The sequence below is a fragment of the Pelobates fuscus genome, chromosome 4 (genome assembly GCF_036172605.1).
Source record: "Pelobates fuscus isolate aPelFus1 chromosome 4, aPelFus1.pri, whole genome shotgun sequence".
NCBI lineage: Eukaryota > Metazoa > Chordata > Amphibia > Anura > Pelobatidae > Pelobates > Pelobates fuscus.
Genome location: NC_086320.1, coordinates 257356708 through 257372553, shown reverse-complemented (window position 1 = coordinate 257372553; position 15846 = coordinate 257356708). Strand labels below are relative to the sequence as shown.

At 44.3% G+C, this 15846-nt stretch overlaps 1 protein-coding gene across 1 annotated transcript in view; it reads right to left on the bottom strand.

The window, feature by feature from the left end:
* Positions 1–1123: 1123 nt before the first annotated feature.
* The window catches only part of PPP1R17 (protein phosphatase 1 regulatory subunit 17), a 30773-nt gene continuing 16050 nt past the window's right edge, over positions 1124–15846 (bottom strand). Inside the window, exons 3-5 of the mRNA XM_063450631.1 lie at positions 7798–7950; positions 6872–7021; positions 1124–1620 (exon numbers count right to left, since the gene is read on the bottom strand). Of these exons, the coding sequence (XP_063306701.1) occupies positions 1556–1620; positions 6872–7021; positions 7798–7950 (368 nt within the window). The 3' untranslated portion in view covers positions 1124–1555. The remainder of the gene's footprint in view (positions 1621–6871; positions 7022–7797; positions 7951–15846) is intronic.

The following is a 15846-nucleotide window of genomic DNA, read 5'->3' as shown; positions in this document are numbered from 1 at the left end:
ATGAGCTATTCCCTCAGCTGTTAGAAAGAACAGCTTCCTTCAGTATAGTCATTCCCAAGCCAACACTCCCATCATCTTGATGGAGTAAACTTAATTACCGACCACACTTCTTCTCCCCTGACAACATGTAGGCTGGCTAGATACCAGTTTCACAAACGGCTTATCTCTTACCATTATGGTAGATGCTCCCACTGCAGACCTTCAAAATGACCAATCCATCTCAGTGTTGCTATTTGTTTCACAAGACCTCTAATTTATACCTACCAAGTGACCCTACTTAACAGAGACAGTCCCTATGTGGGGCCTAAATCCGTCTGTTACACTTTTCTATCTTAATGTCCCTCTTTTCTATGAGCTCCATATTGTTGGTGAGTTGGAGTGTATATCAGAACTCCACAGCAATAATGTATCTTTAAACTACAATAAATGTGTTTAGAACTTAGTCTGTGTATTTTAGATATATTGTTCGTATTTTAAATTACATTTTAGTTCTATAAATTGTTATTAGTAAGCCACCTACATTTTCTCAAAAGGGACTCCTGGCCACATATCCCCACTCACACTCATAAAATGAAATTGTCTCTCTTTTTTCATTTAAAATGTTGGGAATTCTTGACAATTCTCACTCTAGTGAATAACCCTGTAACTGTGACGTTGGTTACTTTCATGCAGTACTTCACTGTTTTCAAAGGAGTGAATTCATTATTTATTTATTATGGGACTCCTTTAAAATCTCTTGAAATGTCATTCTTTTGCAATTTTACAGGTGGCTGATACCCTCTTGAAACTATATGAGGATATTCTTTTTAAAAATAATTCAAATTCTTTTGAATAATTTCAGAGTTGAGGATGCTGGTATAGGATGTTATTTGGTTTATTAAGTATATATCCTGTGTTTCCCCAAAAATTATTTTATAACAAACATTGGGAGCTTGATTACTAGCCGCTTATGTGCATATGCATCCACAGAGTCACCAAAACCTCTCTCCTTAAAATTAATCATTATTTAAATAAAACGACAGCATTGTCTAATTTATTGGGGTTTTTTCCCCCAAGATCAATATTTTAATGCACCCTGCAGCTAAAAAAGTTACAAAAAATTTGCATTGTTCTAAAAAAAATATTGAGCAAATTTTCTCAAATCACACTGGTACAGATAAAACATATGTGCAAGTGGAAAAAAAGACTAGAGCAGAAAGAACATGCTTAGTTACAGCAAAGTCTGTTTGCACATCTCAACTATGATTATAATGTAATTATGACACTCCTGAATTTGGGTAGTGGTGGCACATTGAACATTGTGTAGTGGCAGTATTACTCCAGGCATAACATTTTGCCATTAATGTGCTTAATTATCCAAAAGAGTAAGGCTTACTATTTCAGAAGATTGCTATCAACATTAAAACCTATATTGGTCTTGTTCACTATCCACGCTTTGTGGAGAATCGAAATGGGAAATACTTTTTTTTAGGCTAGAAGAGGAGAAATGCTCGTCTTGCTAAACTGGCCATTCCCAATTCAGTGAATAAACCTCATGCGTCAATCCACTTTAGTTTTATCCATCTTTTTCTTCATCCTCTTGAATAATGGATTTTCCTTCTCCTTTCATGCATTTGGTACCTAAATAAGAAAAATAACAGACAATTAAAATTAAAAGGACACTCCAGCTCTTTGCACCAACATAAATGCAAGGCATTTGATTGCAGCCTTATAGTCTTGCAGTTTTTAAAATTAGTTTTGCAAAAAAAAAAAAAATGTCAGCTTTCTGCAGCATAGCTGCACGCAGGGCCGGTGCTTGGATTTTTAGGTACATAGGCGAAGATGCATTTTTCCGCCCCCCCCCCCAAAAAAACATCTTCACCTATGTGCCTCTTAACCAGCCCCGCTCCCCTCCCCGACCAATAGTGGTCCCTTCCTGCCCCTTAGTGTTCTTCTCCCCTCCCCCCTCTTTTCCCTGTCTCTTGGTGTTTCTCTCCCATTCCCTCCCTGTCCCTTGGTGCACCCCACACCCCATTAGTGGTTACACTCCCCTTCCTGGTGTGCCTTCTACCTCTATTGTTGCATTGCCTAGCGGAGCAGATCCCCTAAAGGAGCTTCAGTTTTCTGTACCCGGCCGAACTGACAGGGAGTGCTCTCTCTGTGAGCACCTCCTGTCAGTCTGGCCAGGTACAGGAAACAGAAGCTCCTGTACCGCGCTCCGCTCCGCTACACTCTGTACACACTGACAGTCACACGCTCAATGACAAACACACAGACGTCACTGACAGACACAGACTCATTGACACTCATTGACAGACACACGGATAGTCACACACATACTCAATGACAAACATACTCTCACTGACTTGACAGACACACACTCATACACTGACAAACACACTCATCATACACTGACAGACACACTCCTAAACTCACATGCACACACACAGACGCACTCACTCACACACGCTGTCACTCATAGACGCACGATGTCACTCACAGACGCACACACTGTCACTCACAGACGCACACGCTGTCACTCACAGATGCACACGCTGTCACTCACAGACGCACACGCTGTCACTCACAGACGCACACGCTGTCACTCACAGACGCACATGCTGTCACTCACAGACGCACACGCTGTCACTCACAGACACACACACAGACACTCACAGACACACACGCTGTCACTCACAGACACACACACAGACACTCACAGACACACACACTGTCACTCACAGACACACACACTGTCACTCACAGACACACACACACACACAGACACTCACAGACACACACACTGTCACTCACAGACACACACACAGACACTCACAGACACACACAGACACTCACAGACACACACACTGTCACTCACAGACACACACACACACACACACACAGACACTCACAGACACACACACGGTCACTCACATACACACACAGACACTCACAGACACACACACTGTCACTCACAGACACAGACACTCACAGACACACACACAGACACTCACAGACACACACAAATACACTCACAGACACACACACTGTCACTCAGACACACTCACAGACACACACACTGTCACTCACAGACACACACACACTGTCACTCACAGACACACACACAGACACTCACAGACACACACAGACACTCACAGACACACACACTGTCACTCACAGACACACACACAGACACTCACAGACACACACAGACACTCACAGACACACACACTGTCAATCACAGACACACACACAGACACTCACAGACACACATCACATACATTCACTAATTATTTTAATAAATATACATTTCCCACCCAGCCTCCTTACCTGGAGAGCTGGTGTGGATGATGCATCCTTCCCTGGGGTCCTGCTGAGCGGCGTGCGGCTGTGCTGTGCGGAGATCAGACGCGGCGAGGGAGCTCTAATCTCACCGCTCTGCTCCCTTGCGCGCTGTCTGCTGATACCGCGGGAGCCGGAATATGACGTCATATTTCGGCTCCCGCGGTATCAGCAGACAGCGCGCGAGGGAGCAGAGCGGTGAGATTAGAGCTCCCTCGCCGCGTCTGATCTCCGCACAGCACAGCCGCGCCGGGGGCCGAGATGGTGGCTGGCAGGAGGGAGAGCTTCCCTCCTGCCGGTCACTGAAATTTTGCGCCCCCAGAGCCCGTGCGCCCTAAGGCGGCCGCCTGTGCCGCCTTATGGACGCGCCGGCCCTGGCTGCACGCACCCTCTTTTTACTGCGTAACTTCCTTATTATATACTCAGTGTAGCCAATCCCTGTACTCCTATTATTTGTACCCTTTACACTTGGAAAAAATCTGAAATACTATACAAGTCAAGTCAGCAGCTCAGCTTACACAGATCTCTCATTGACTGAATTAAAGGGAAACAATAGGCACCCAGACCTCTTTAGCTCATTGAAGTAGTCTCGGTGCATATTTCCGTGTCCCTTAACCCTGGAAAGGTAATTATTGCAGCTTTTGATTAACTGCAATAATTACCTTTATGGATTAACTCCACCTCTAGTGGCTGTCTACCAGACTGTTGGTCGCCTAACTGATGCTGGACGACCTCATGCTAAGTATGAGGACATCCAGCTTTTCTCTGAAACCCTATAGGAAAGCATTGTATAATGCTTTCCAATGGGGCTGTTCTAATGCGAGGGTGGCCATTGCTGTGCATGTGCATTAGGTCTTCCCCGCTGGCTGACATCAGCGGGGGAAGAGCAAAGGCGGACCCCGAGCTATTTCTTTTCATATTTTTTTTATTTTTATTCATTTTCTTTATTTTTCTTTATCTTGTTATCTTAATATTTTTTTCTCTATATACACAATAAATTTGACTGTTTTCATACTGCAATAAATCTCTACATTGTATTATTATATGTGGTGGTAAGAGCCTTCAGTTCCATCTCCAAATTGAATTCTGTTGCACTTAAACACTTGGAAGTGATTTCTCTGTATAATTTATTTATAGAGAAAATATGAATAGGTTTTCTTTCCATAGCGGGACTAGGAACCGGAAGCTCTCCCCAAATACATATGAATCTTAACACTATTGTCCATAGAAGAATGGTTTATGTTTTTTGGGTCATCACATACATATCCATTTTGTACACTTTTCATTCTGACAGTTTATTATTATTCTGTAGACTGAACAGGGAAGAGAAAACATCTAAATACATATATCGTGGGTGGAACGCACGATCACTGTCGAGTGGAACGCAAACGTCACAGTTATGCGCCAATGAAAATTGGCGCACCGGAAGTGACACACGAAAACACGAAACATGTTTCAATCTGACCGGGAATCAGAAAGCAATATAAACAAATGACGAACAGCTGAGGAACATGAGGAAACACCCTCTGTACCACCAATAAGAAGATTCAAGAGCCATTTATTAAGAGAGACTCAGGGGGGAGGGTTGTATACTGCTTTGTTTGCATTGTGATGGTTTCATTTTGTCACTCTGCTTGCTATTTTATCTTTGTTATCTTTATAATTGTTGCTAAAATTATTTGGAGAGTCCCTGAGAAAATCCTTTGGGGCAAAACCTGTAGGATTACTCGTAGCAATTAATTATGTTGTTTTGCTTTTTAGCTTTATTTTAGTGTTTTTATATATACTTTATACAATAAACAGCAGTCTTTTTTCACCTGAATCCTGAGTCCGGCTCTCCATACTCGCAGCGTAATTGCTACAGGAAGAGGCGTCCTGGATTAGCCCCCCAAAACCATAAGGGGAGTCACCCTTCTGCGATTAATTCTACAACATCTTGTGAGTGCAATTTGTGTCTGCGCTATTTACTTTTTACAAAACAGTGTTACACTATATATGTTCCTTTTGTGTTTCCCTAATCTCATTTGTAGATCTGCAGTCACACTCTCCAATATACTTGCTGCTTTTTTTACCATATAGAAAGAAATATAGTCTGGGATATTCCTGGAGAAGGCTATCACTATCTATTAAGAAGTGTTTTTCCATCACATTATTTATTTGTATAAAGTGTTGGATGTCTCTTTTTGTTTTTAACATCAGTCCTTGGTCCCTCACTGTTCTCGATCTATACTGCCACCCTTGGTAAACTCATCTGCTCCTTTGGCTTCCAATATCACTTCTATGCGGATGACACGCAAATCTATCTGTCCTCCCCTGATTTCTTCTTGCCCCTCTTGACTGCCTCTCTGCTATTTCTAACTGGATGGCTGCCCACTTTCTTAAACTTAACTTGTCCAAAACTTCTGGTCTTTCCTCCCTCAAGTGTTGCTACTCTCATCTCTGTCTCCCTCCATGTTAATGGTGCTACCATCAGCTCCACCATGCAGGCTTGCTGCCTAGATGTTCTCTTTGACTCCGACCTCTCCTTAACCCCTCATGTCCAGTCGATCGCCAAATCCTGCAGCTTCCATCTCAAAAACATTGCGAGCATCCGCCCCTACTTAACGTCAGATGCCGCTATGGTGCTGGTCCATGCCTCTGCCCTCTCTTGCCTTGCCTACTGCAATCCCCTTTTCAATGGTCTTATGTACTCCCAACTAGCCCCATTGCAGTCTATAATGAATGCGGGGGCAAGGCTCATCTTCCTGTCCGCCAGCACCTCCCATGCCTCACCCCTCTGTCAGTCCCTGCATTCCCGTAAGATATAGGGTTCAATATAAAATTCTAGTTCTAACTATCCTCCCTAATACACAAATATGTCCCATCTAGGCCCTTACGCTCTGCCGAAGACCCACGTCTATCCACTGTTCGTACTCCCACCTCGGATGCTCGCCTTCAAGATTTCTCTAGGGCTGCAACGTTCCTGTGGCACTCCCTTCCCTTCTCTGTTAATGGCTCCAAAAGACCCACACTATGTCTTCATTGAATACTATCCTACGAATCTACTTCCCTAATACTTCCCTTACCTTTTGTGTCACTTTACCCCACTCCCTCTAGCATGTAAGCACATTGAGCAGGGCCCTCAACCCCTCTGTTTCTGTGAGTCAAACTTGTCTGGTTACAATTACATGTTTATTAGTCCACCCATTGTAAAGCGCTACGGAATTTGTTGGCTCTATATAAATAAAATAATAATAATAACATGATTTTATTGAGTTTCTATGCAACTTGAAATAGACAAGTAATTTTTATAAACCTAGTCAAACATGTTTGTTTATGTTGTGTTTTTATAAATTTTTGTATACATTTTGATAGTAATTGTGCTGATGGATGAAATGGAATTGAAAGCATTTAATGTTTTGATTTCTTTTAACCCATTCTTGGCAGGTGATGTACACTGGTCACTGCTGACATTTAAATGCCACGTAATAGTGAATGTACATTGTTCATCAGCTGTTTAAATTGCCCTTTTATCAAGGGTCTTGTAGATAAACCTTTGCCATCTTCTTACCTGCTTGAGGAGGTGATATGTATAAAGCAGGTGTATCTTTTCTTCTAGGTTTTCTTAATTCGTGCTCCTTATTGTGGGCAGATGGCATTGTGTTACTCTTCTTTTGTCTCTCATTTGCGTCATATGATTTAAATAACCTTCCTGAAAAATCTTGAAAATAAATTAAAAGAGCAATTAATAGCCTTTACTTACCTGAATTTCCCAATATCCTCAACATAAATGTTAGATTTACTGTAACCCAGTACAGCTATAGTACACCTGAAACTGAAATTTGTTTAGATGAATTTTTTACCATTAAAGTGAAGTCTAAACACACAATAGAGCTCATTGTAATGATTATGGTGCCATATAACTTTTAATAACTGAGAAAAACATGGTGCTTTTCCTGGCATCCATAACCCACCTTCTCTGACGTTGAAATGATAATGCAAATATAACACTTCTCTGTTGGCTTCCTGTAAGATATAGGTTTTAATTTAAAATTCTGGTTGTTGTTTTGAAATCTCTACATAATGCTGCTCCCACCTATCTATCCTCCTTAATACACAAGTATGTCCCGTCTAGGCCCTTACGCTCTGCTAAAGACTTACGTCTATCTTCTGTCCGTACTACCACCTCTGATGCTCGCCTTCAAGACTTCTCGAGGGCTGCACCGCTGACAACCTTAAGGCATTTGGGGTGGGCTGAGTTAGCTGAAGTTGAAGTATAATATCCACAATATGAATACATCTGCAGATTGGGGACACATTAGGTGTCAAGTAGATACCCAAGTTTTTTTAATCTGCTCCAAAGAAGTCTAACAGGAATCGGGTCCAGGGCATACCATAACCACTACAATGAGCTATAGTGAAATACTTAGAGAGATAACCTTATTTGTCACTGTTAGTTCCCTAAACTATTATGGTGGGTGAAATTATTATTATTACCAGGTACAAATGGCACCATGTGCAAAGCAGGGGTATCTTTTCTGCGGGGTTGTGTTTGTTCCAATTCCTTGTTATGAGACATCTGTATTGTTTTTTCTTGTCTTGACTTCATCTGGATATCACAACTTCTAATTAATTGTTCTGAGAGGTTGTCTGTAAATAATACAAAACAAAAGTAATGGTAAGCACACCATTCACACCAATATAACTTGCACATAACCAGGGAAAGGATGGCAACTTGTTGGCTTGGAGGCTAGAACAAATTAGACTCCCAGACCTCTAGATGGTCACACACACATGGAGTATACAATATACACTGATCAGCCACAACATTAAAACCACCTTCCTAGTATTGTGTAGGTCTTCCTCATGCTGGCAAAACCGTTCTGATGCGTTCAGGCATGGACTCCACAAAACTTCAACATGTGCCCTGTGGTATTTGGCACCAAGACACTAGCCATCACTATTTGGCCGCTATAACGATATATAATCTGTTATTCACTTCACCTGTGTGTTGTTTTAATGATGTTGCTAATAAGTGTATATAGATTTGGCAGATTGCAGCTGCTGGAGATTGTCATCATATATATCTGCAACATCCATCAGTGTAACCTGTACTGTATGAAGTAACATTCACAGATACCTGTGCACATCTAAGAGATGCAGACTCTCACTGACTACATTGCCCATGACAAGCAGTGTTTGTTATTAATGTCATTATCACTATCTCATCTCCCTGCATACACTATCAAACTCCTTTGGAGGCATACAACATACTTGGAATCTATTAGTCTGTGTCACGACTACTAGTGTGGTCCAGCACATATACATAGACAAGAAAAAGAAAATAAAAGGACAGAGCGTAAACCGGACCTTAGAATGGCCGGACTAATACGCTAGAGACAGAGAATAGTCAAAGGGAAAGCCGAGGTCAAGGAAGCCAGAAAAAACACAATACCGTTTACACAAGCCAAGTCAGGGAAACCAGAATTCGGAATAACCAGGGAAAAGCCAAGATCAGGATACCAGAAAATCAGATTCACAATGATAAAGCACTCTCAGGAAGCCAGGAACAGGAAACCACGACAGGGCAAGGTACTGGAGTGAGCTAGGGATTTAAATATCCCTCTCAAAGGTCTGATTGGTCAGAGGGCGACCTCTGACCCCAAAACGTGCGTGCGCGTCAACGTCGTGACATCACGCGCACGTCCGTCTAAACTTCGGGGACGGAGCTGAGTTTAGGCGCGACCATACGGTCAGCGCCATTTTGGATCCGGGTGCGACGGTCGGAAGATGCGGAGAAGCGGCTGTCGGCTCGCCGGTGAGCAGGTAAGCTTGTGCCATTGGCTAGACTGTGCCGGTCGGGCACAGCTTTGCCACGCGGCGAGCAGGCAACCGCAACAGTACCCCCCACTCGAAGACCGCCCACCGGGTGGGAAGGACCCGGCTTGAGGGGAAAGCGGTTGTGAAACGACCGGACAAGACGGGGCGCATGAACCCGGTCAGCAGGGACCCAACAACGTTCCTCAGGACCATATCCCTTCCAGTCAACAAGATGGGACAAGATACCTCTGGACATTTTGGAATCCATTATAGAACAAACTTTGTACTCCTCCTGGTCACCCACTACCAAGGGCTGAGGAGGTGTGGACATTCTAGTGTATCGATTGCAAGTAAGGGGCTTGAGCAAAGATACATGAAACGAATTGGCAATCCTCATATGGGCAGGAAGTGCCAAGGAATAGGTCACTGGATTGATACGTCGGATGACTCGAAAAGGACCTATGTACCTAGGGGCAAATTTCATGGAAGGAACCTTAAGTTTGATATGTCATGTGGATAGCCACACCTTGTCACCTGGATGATAGACAGGATTGGCACCCCGTTTCTTGCTTGGACTTTCGCACGTATCGAAGCCTTTTGCAGAGCTGAATGAACGGAATCCCAAGTATCATGAATAGATTCTAAATGGGTGTTTAAAGCAGGAATGTCCGTGTCTGAGAATTCAGAAGGGAAAACTGTGGGGTGATAACCCTGATTTACAAAAAATGGACTATGATTAGAAGATTCATGAGTCGCGTTGTTCCTGGCGAACTCAGCCATGGGTAAGAGCTTATACCAGTTAGACTGATTGGCATTGATAAAACAACGTAAATAGGATTCTAAAGACTGATTAGCCCTCTCTGCTGCTCCATTTGTTTGAGGATGATATGCTGACTAAAAGGAGAGTTCGATACCCAATTGTTTACAAAAGGAACGCTAAAACCTAGAAATAAATTGGGTACCTCTGTCAGACACTATGTTTTTGGGCACACCGTGCAACCGAAAAATCTCTCTCAAGAATATCTGAACGAGATCTTGAGCAGATGGTAATTTTTTAAGCAGAATATAATGTGCCATCTTCGAGAATCTATCGATGACCATAAGGACTGTATTGAACCCGTTTGAACTGGGTAGATCCACAATGAAATCCATGGCTAAATGGGTCCATGGGTAGTGGTATGGGCAGTGGTAGGCATGGGCAGTGGTTGTAACAATCCAGGAGGTGATCTAGGAGGAACTTTAGAAACGGCACATATTTGACATGCCCCCACATAATCTTTGATATCGTTCCTAAGAGTAGACCACCAAAACCTCCTGGAGATAGCAGAGAGGGTTTTATGGACTCCAGGATGACCTGCTGTGAGGTTATCATGGAATAAATCAAGTACCTTTTTTCTTAATGGAGGTGACACATACAGTTTATCCGGAGGTTTTCCCACGTGTGCCTGAGTTTGATCTGCTATTATGGCACAGAAGAGTGGAGAAGACACTTCAGAAACTGTGGTGGCAATGAGACATTCTGGAGGTATGATAGGAAATACCTCCTGTTCAGGAACTTCATCTGTCTCAAAATGTCTAGAAAGTGCATCTGCCTTTGTGTTCTTAGTCCCAGGCCTATAAGTAATTACGAAGTTGAATCGGGAGAGGAACAATGACCATCTAGCCTGACGAGAGGACAATCTCTTAGCGTCCCCAATATAAGCCAAATTCTTATGATCGGTAAAGATCAAAAGTGGCTCTTTGGAAGAGAGATGTCTCCATTCCTTAAGGGCAAGTATGGCCAAAAGTTCCCTATTCCCTATGTCATAGTTCTTCTCTGCAGGTGTGAGTTTGCGAGAGTAAAACCCACAGGGATGTAAAGGCGTATCAGGACTTTCTCTCTGAGACAGAATGGCTCCAACTCCTGTTTCTGACGCATCCACTTCTAGAATAAATGGCTTGGTTGGATCAGGATGGGTCAGGACAGGTGATGAGGAAAATAAAGATTTTAACTGTTCAAATGCCTCTCTTGCTTCTTTGGGCCAAGATATGCAATTTGCTCCTTTTTTGGTTAGATTGGTTATAGGAGAAATTACAGAATAAAACCCTTTAATAAATTTGCGGTAGTAATTCGCCAAACCTATAAAGCGTTGTGTAGCTTTAAGGCCCTTGGGCAACGGCCACTGTAAGACTGCCTCTAGCTTGCGGGGATCCATCTGGAAAACGGACGGAGATATAACATAGCCAAGAAATTGTATCTCCGTTTGGTCAAACTGGCATTTCTCCAGTTAACAGGGTTTTGAGTACTACTCTCACATGTTCGTGATGTGTCTCTAGGTCTGGGGAATAGATGAGAATGTCGTCTAGGTACACTAGAACGAACATGTGGAGGTACTCTCTTAGGACATCGTTAATAAAGTCCTGGAATACCGCTGGAGCGTTGCATAATCCAAACGGCATAACCAGGTATTCATAATGTCCCATTCTAGTATTAAATGCGGTCATCCACTCGTGACCGTCCTTAATCCTGACTAGGTTGTACGCACTTCTGAGATCGAGCTTAGTGAAGACTCGAGCTCCTTTCAACCTGTTGAATAACTCTGATATAAGGGGAATAGGGTAGGCATTTTTTTATCGTAATCCTATTTAAACCCCGATAGACTATACAGGGGCGTAGGTCTCCTTCTTTTTTAGTGACAAAGAAGAACCCAGCCCTGGCGGGTGAGGAGGACCTACGGATATGACCCTTTCTGACCTTTCCTTAATATACTCCTCTAAACAAAGATTTTCTTGGGATGATAGAGCATAAACTCCTCCCTTAGGAGGCATAGTACCTGGTAATAAATTTATGGCACAGTCATAGGGTCTATGTGGTGGCAACCCCTCCGACTGGGCCTTGTTGAACACCTCCTTTAAATCCAAATACTGCGGCGGTATCTGTGTGGTCAGGGGAGGTGCAATGGGAACATTGATGGTACCAATTGGTTGTGGTATCTGCTTTAACCCCTTAAGGACACATGACATGTGTGACATGTCATGATTCCCTTTTATTCCAGAAGTTTGGTCCTTAAGGGGTTAAGCAAACACCTTTGCATCTCTCACCCCAACTCACAATCTCTCCTTCAACCCAATCTAAACGTGGATTGTGTTTCAGGAGCCAAGGGAAACAGAATATTATCGGACATGTAGGTGAAGATATGATTTGAAAAAATCATCTCTTCAGAGTGAAGAATACCCACTGAGACAGTGATTGGCAGAGTTTCGTGTGTGATGAAAGGCTGGGTAAGAGGCCTTCCATCAATAGCCTCGACTGCTATAGGTATTTATTTCTGTCTTAAGGGCAAGAGATACTTTGCAGAGAATTCTTTGTCTAGGAAATTCTCCGCTGCCCCAGAGTCAATCATAGCCTCACACTGTACAGCGGTTTTCTTAAAAGACAAGGTAACTCTGACAAGGAAACGGTTCTTAGTCAATTTAGGGGACATATAAATCACACCTAAGGTCGGTCCCCGTACGTGCCTTAGGTGTGCAAGTTTTCCGGCCGAACCGGACATGAAAATCTTTGATGTCCCTTCTTGCCGCAATACATACATAACCCTTCATTACGTCTGTGTTGTCTCTCTGCCTCAGTGAGTTTAGCAATACCCAATTGCATGGGTTCTGGTTCTGGAGGTGGAGCTTGGCTAATCACCACTGGGTTAGAGAAACGAGGGGCTATGGACAAGTTAGGACGTCTATTACGTTGTTTGTTTTTCTCTCTTTCTGTGAGCCTTGTTTTTCTCTCTTTCTGTGAGCCTGTTATCGATATCTATCATTAACCGGAAGGTCTCTAGCTGCGGTCTCGTCCTGTATACTTTCAGCTAGACCTTCAGAGAAGGCAGCTACCAAACCACTATTGGTCCAGTCAACCTCAGACGCCAGTGTTCTGAACTCTATGGCGTAATCGGCTACAGAGCGACTGCCTTGTTTTATCTTCATAAGGGCTTTGGCAGCGTTCTTTTCTCTGCCTTTAGGTTCAAAAGTAGCCTTAAATGCTGTGAGGAAGACACTGTAATCACAGGCTACTGCGTTTCCACTCTCCCTTAGCCCAGGTTAAGGCATTTCCTGTTAATTGGTTCATCAGATAGCCAATTTTCGATCTATCTGTGGGGAATGAACGGGGGAAGCTTCGAAGTGGTACTCAATTTGATTTAAAAAAACCTCAAAATTCTTTGGAATCACCTCCATAACGAGGGGGAGGTGAAAGGGTTATGGACGGTGGTTTATGTGGCACGGGAACCACTATAGGTGGCGGAACCACAGGTGGTACAGGAGGTGCCTCTAAATAGGCAGTCCTCTGGAGCAAGGTCTGAAATGCCTGAGCAAATTGGTCTAACCTGTGGTCCATATCCTCCACCCTACTCTCACAAGCAATCATATGTTTGCATAGTTCTGCAGGATCCATGGCCCTGTCGTAATGTCACGACTATTAGTGTGGTCCAGCACGCAGAAACTATGTAAACGTATACATAGACAAGAAAAATAAAATAAAAGGACAGAGCATAAACCAGACCTTAGAATGGCCGGACTAATACGCTAGAGACAGAGAATAGTCAAAGGGAAAGCCGGGGTCAAGGAAGCCAGAAAAAACACAATACCGTTTACACAAGCCAAGTCAGGGAAACCAGAATTCAGAATAACCAGGGAAAAGCCAAGATCAGGATACCAGAAAATCAGATTCACAAATATAAAGCACTCTCAGGAAACCAGGAACAGGAAACCACGACAGGGCAAGGTACTGGAGTGAGCTAGGGATTTAAATATCCCTCTCAAAGGTCTGATTGGTCAGAGGGCGACCTCTGACCCCAGAACGTGTGTGCGCGTCGATGTCGTGATGTCACGCGCACGTTCGTATAAACGTCGGGGGCGGAGCTGAGTTTAGGCGCGACCACGCGGTTAGCGCCATTTTGGATCCGGGCGCGACGGTCAGAAGATGCGGAGAAGCGGCTGTCGGCTCGCCGGTGAGCAGGTAAGCTTGTGCCGTCGGCTAGACTGTGCCAGTCGGGCACAGCTTTGCCACGCGGCGAGCCGGCAACCGCAACAGTCTGTTACCCTCAGATACCAAAAAATATTCCATTAGACCAGTAAAGGCCTGGAATGCATTGAGAGCACAGGTCACCAGCCCAAACATAAACCCACACAGTAATGGCTACCAGGGCCCGTTTCAGAGCCCATTGGGCCTGGTGCTGAAAATTGTGATGGGCCTAATTTCACAATTTTATCAACAGAAAACACTAAAACAGTTATACCTCCCAAGCATCATGTATCTGGTGGAGGTAGTGCTGGAGAGTACTCACAGGATATAGCTCTCAGAAAACACATACCCTATGCTAATTTCATCTTTCAAGTAAATCCAGAACCAGAACCAGAACCGCCCAAAGGGACAAATATGCCCTAAAAAAGGGGCCTTTCTGCAAATTAGATTGTCAGCCTGGCGTGAATGCCCTTCTGGCTGCCTGCCAATTATGCAGGATGACCAACCAAGGGCATACTGTGCAGACAGCACCCTGAGCTTGGCATAAATTCATCTAATGATGCGCTAGCTCTACGCTTTCTAAGAACTGTCCCCTAGCACTCACTGGTTCACTAATCTCCTAAGCTTCTTACTAGCAGGCAGAAGCTCCTGTTACAGTCTGGGAACAGAGAAAAAGTGTATGTACCAGTAGTGAGTTGTCCGGGCCCCACATTCAGTTTGAAGGGGGGGGAGAGGAAGGAAATTTGAGGGAGGGGAGGGAGAGGTAGGAATTTGAGGGGGGAGAGGAAGGGAGGAAATTTGAGGGAGGGGGGAGAGGAAGGGAGGAAATTTGAGGGGGGGAGGAAGGAAATTTGAGGGAGGGGGGAGAGGAAGGGAGTAAATTTGAGGGGGGGAGGAAGGAAATTTGAGGGAGGGGGGAGAGGAAGGGAGGAAATTTGAGGGGGGAGGAAGGAAATTTGAGGGAGGGGGAAGAGGAAGGGAGGAAATTTGAGGGGGGAGAGGAAGGAAATTTGAGGGAGGGGAGAGGAAATTTGAGGGGGGAGGGAGGAAGGAAATTTGAGGGGGGAGGGAGGAAGGAAATTGGAGGGGGGAGGAAGGAAATTGGAGGGGGGAGAGGAAGGAAATTGGAGTAGGGGAGAAGGAAGGAAATGAGAGGGAGGGGGAGAATAAGGAAATTGGAGGGGGGAAAAGGCAATGAGAGGGAGGGGGAGAATAAGGAAATTGGAGAGGGGGGAGAAGAAGGAAATTGACGGGGGCAGGGGGAGAGATTGACATCCATCACACACACACAATGCACCACTTGCACACAGAAAAACACACAATGCATTACACACAGACACACATACACAAGCAATGCATCCCTTACACACAGCAACACACAATGCACCCCTTCCACACACTCAGTGCATCCCTTACAGACACACACACTGCATCCCATACATACACAAACTCACCTTGCAGCCCTTACACATACAAACACAGATTCACACAATGCATTCCTTACACACATCAGGACATCCCCCCCCCCCCCCCCCCCCCACACACCCCTGTGAACAAACTCATTGGTGGAACATGAAGGTGGACCTTGGGACCTTGAGCTGTGTAAAGGGTCCTCAAAAAATGGAGCTGCTTCCCGTTCTCCCAGAACATTGATTTTTGTGGCCACAGTTACAAACCGCCTCCAGAGAGCCTGTTCTACACCAGACCAGTGGAGCCAGACGGCAGCTGAAGCC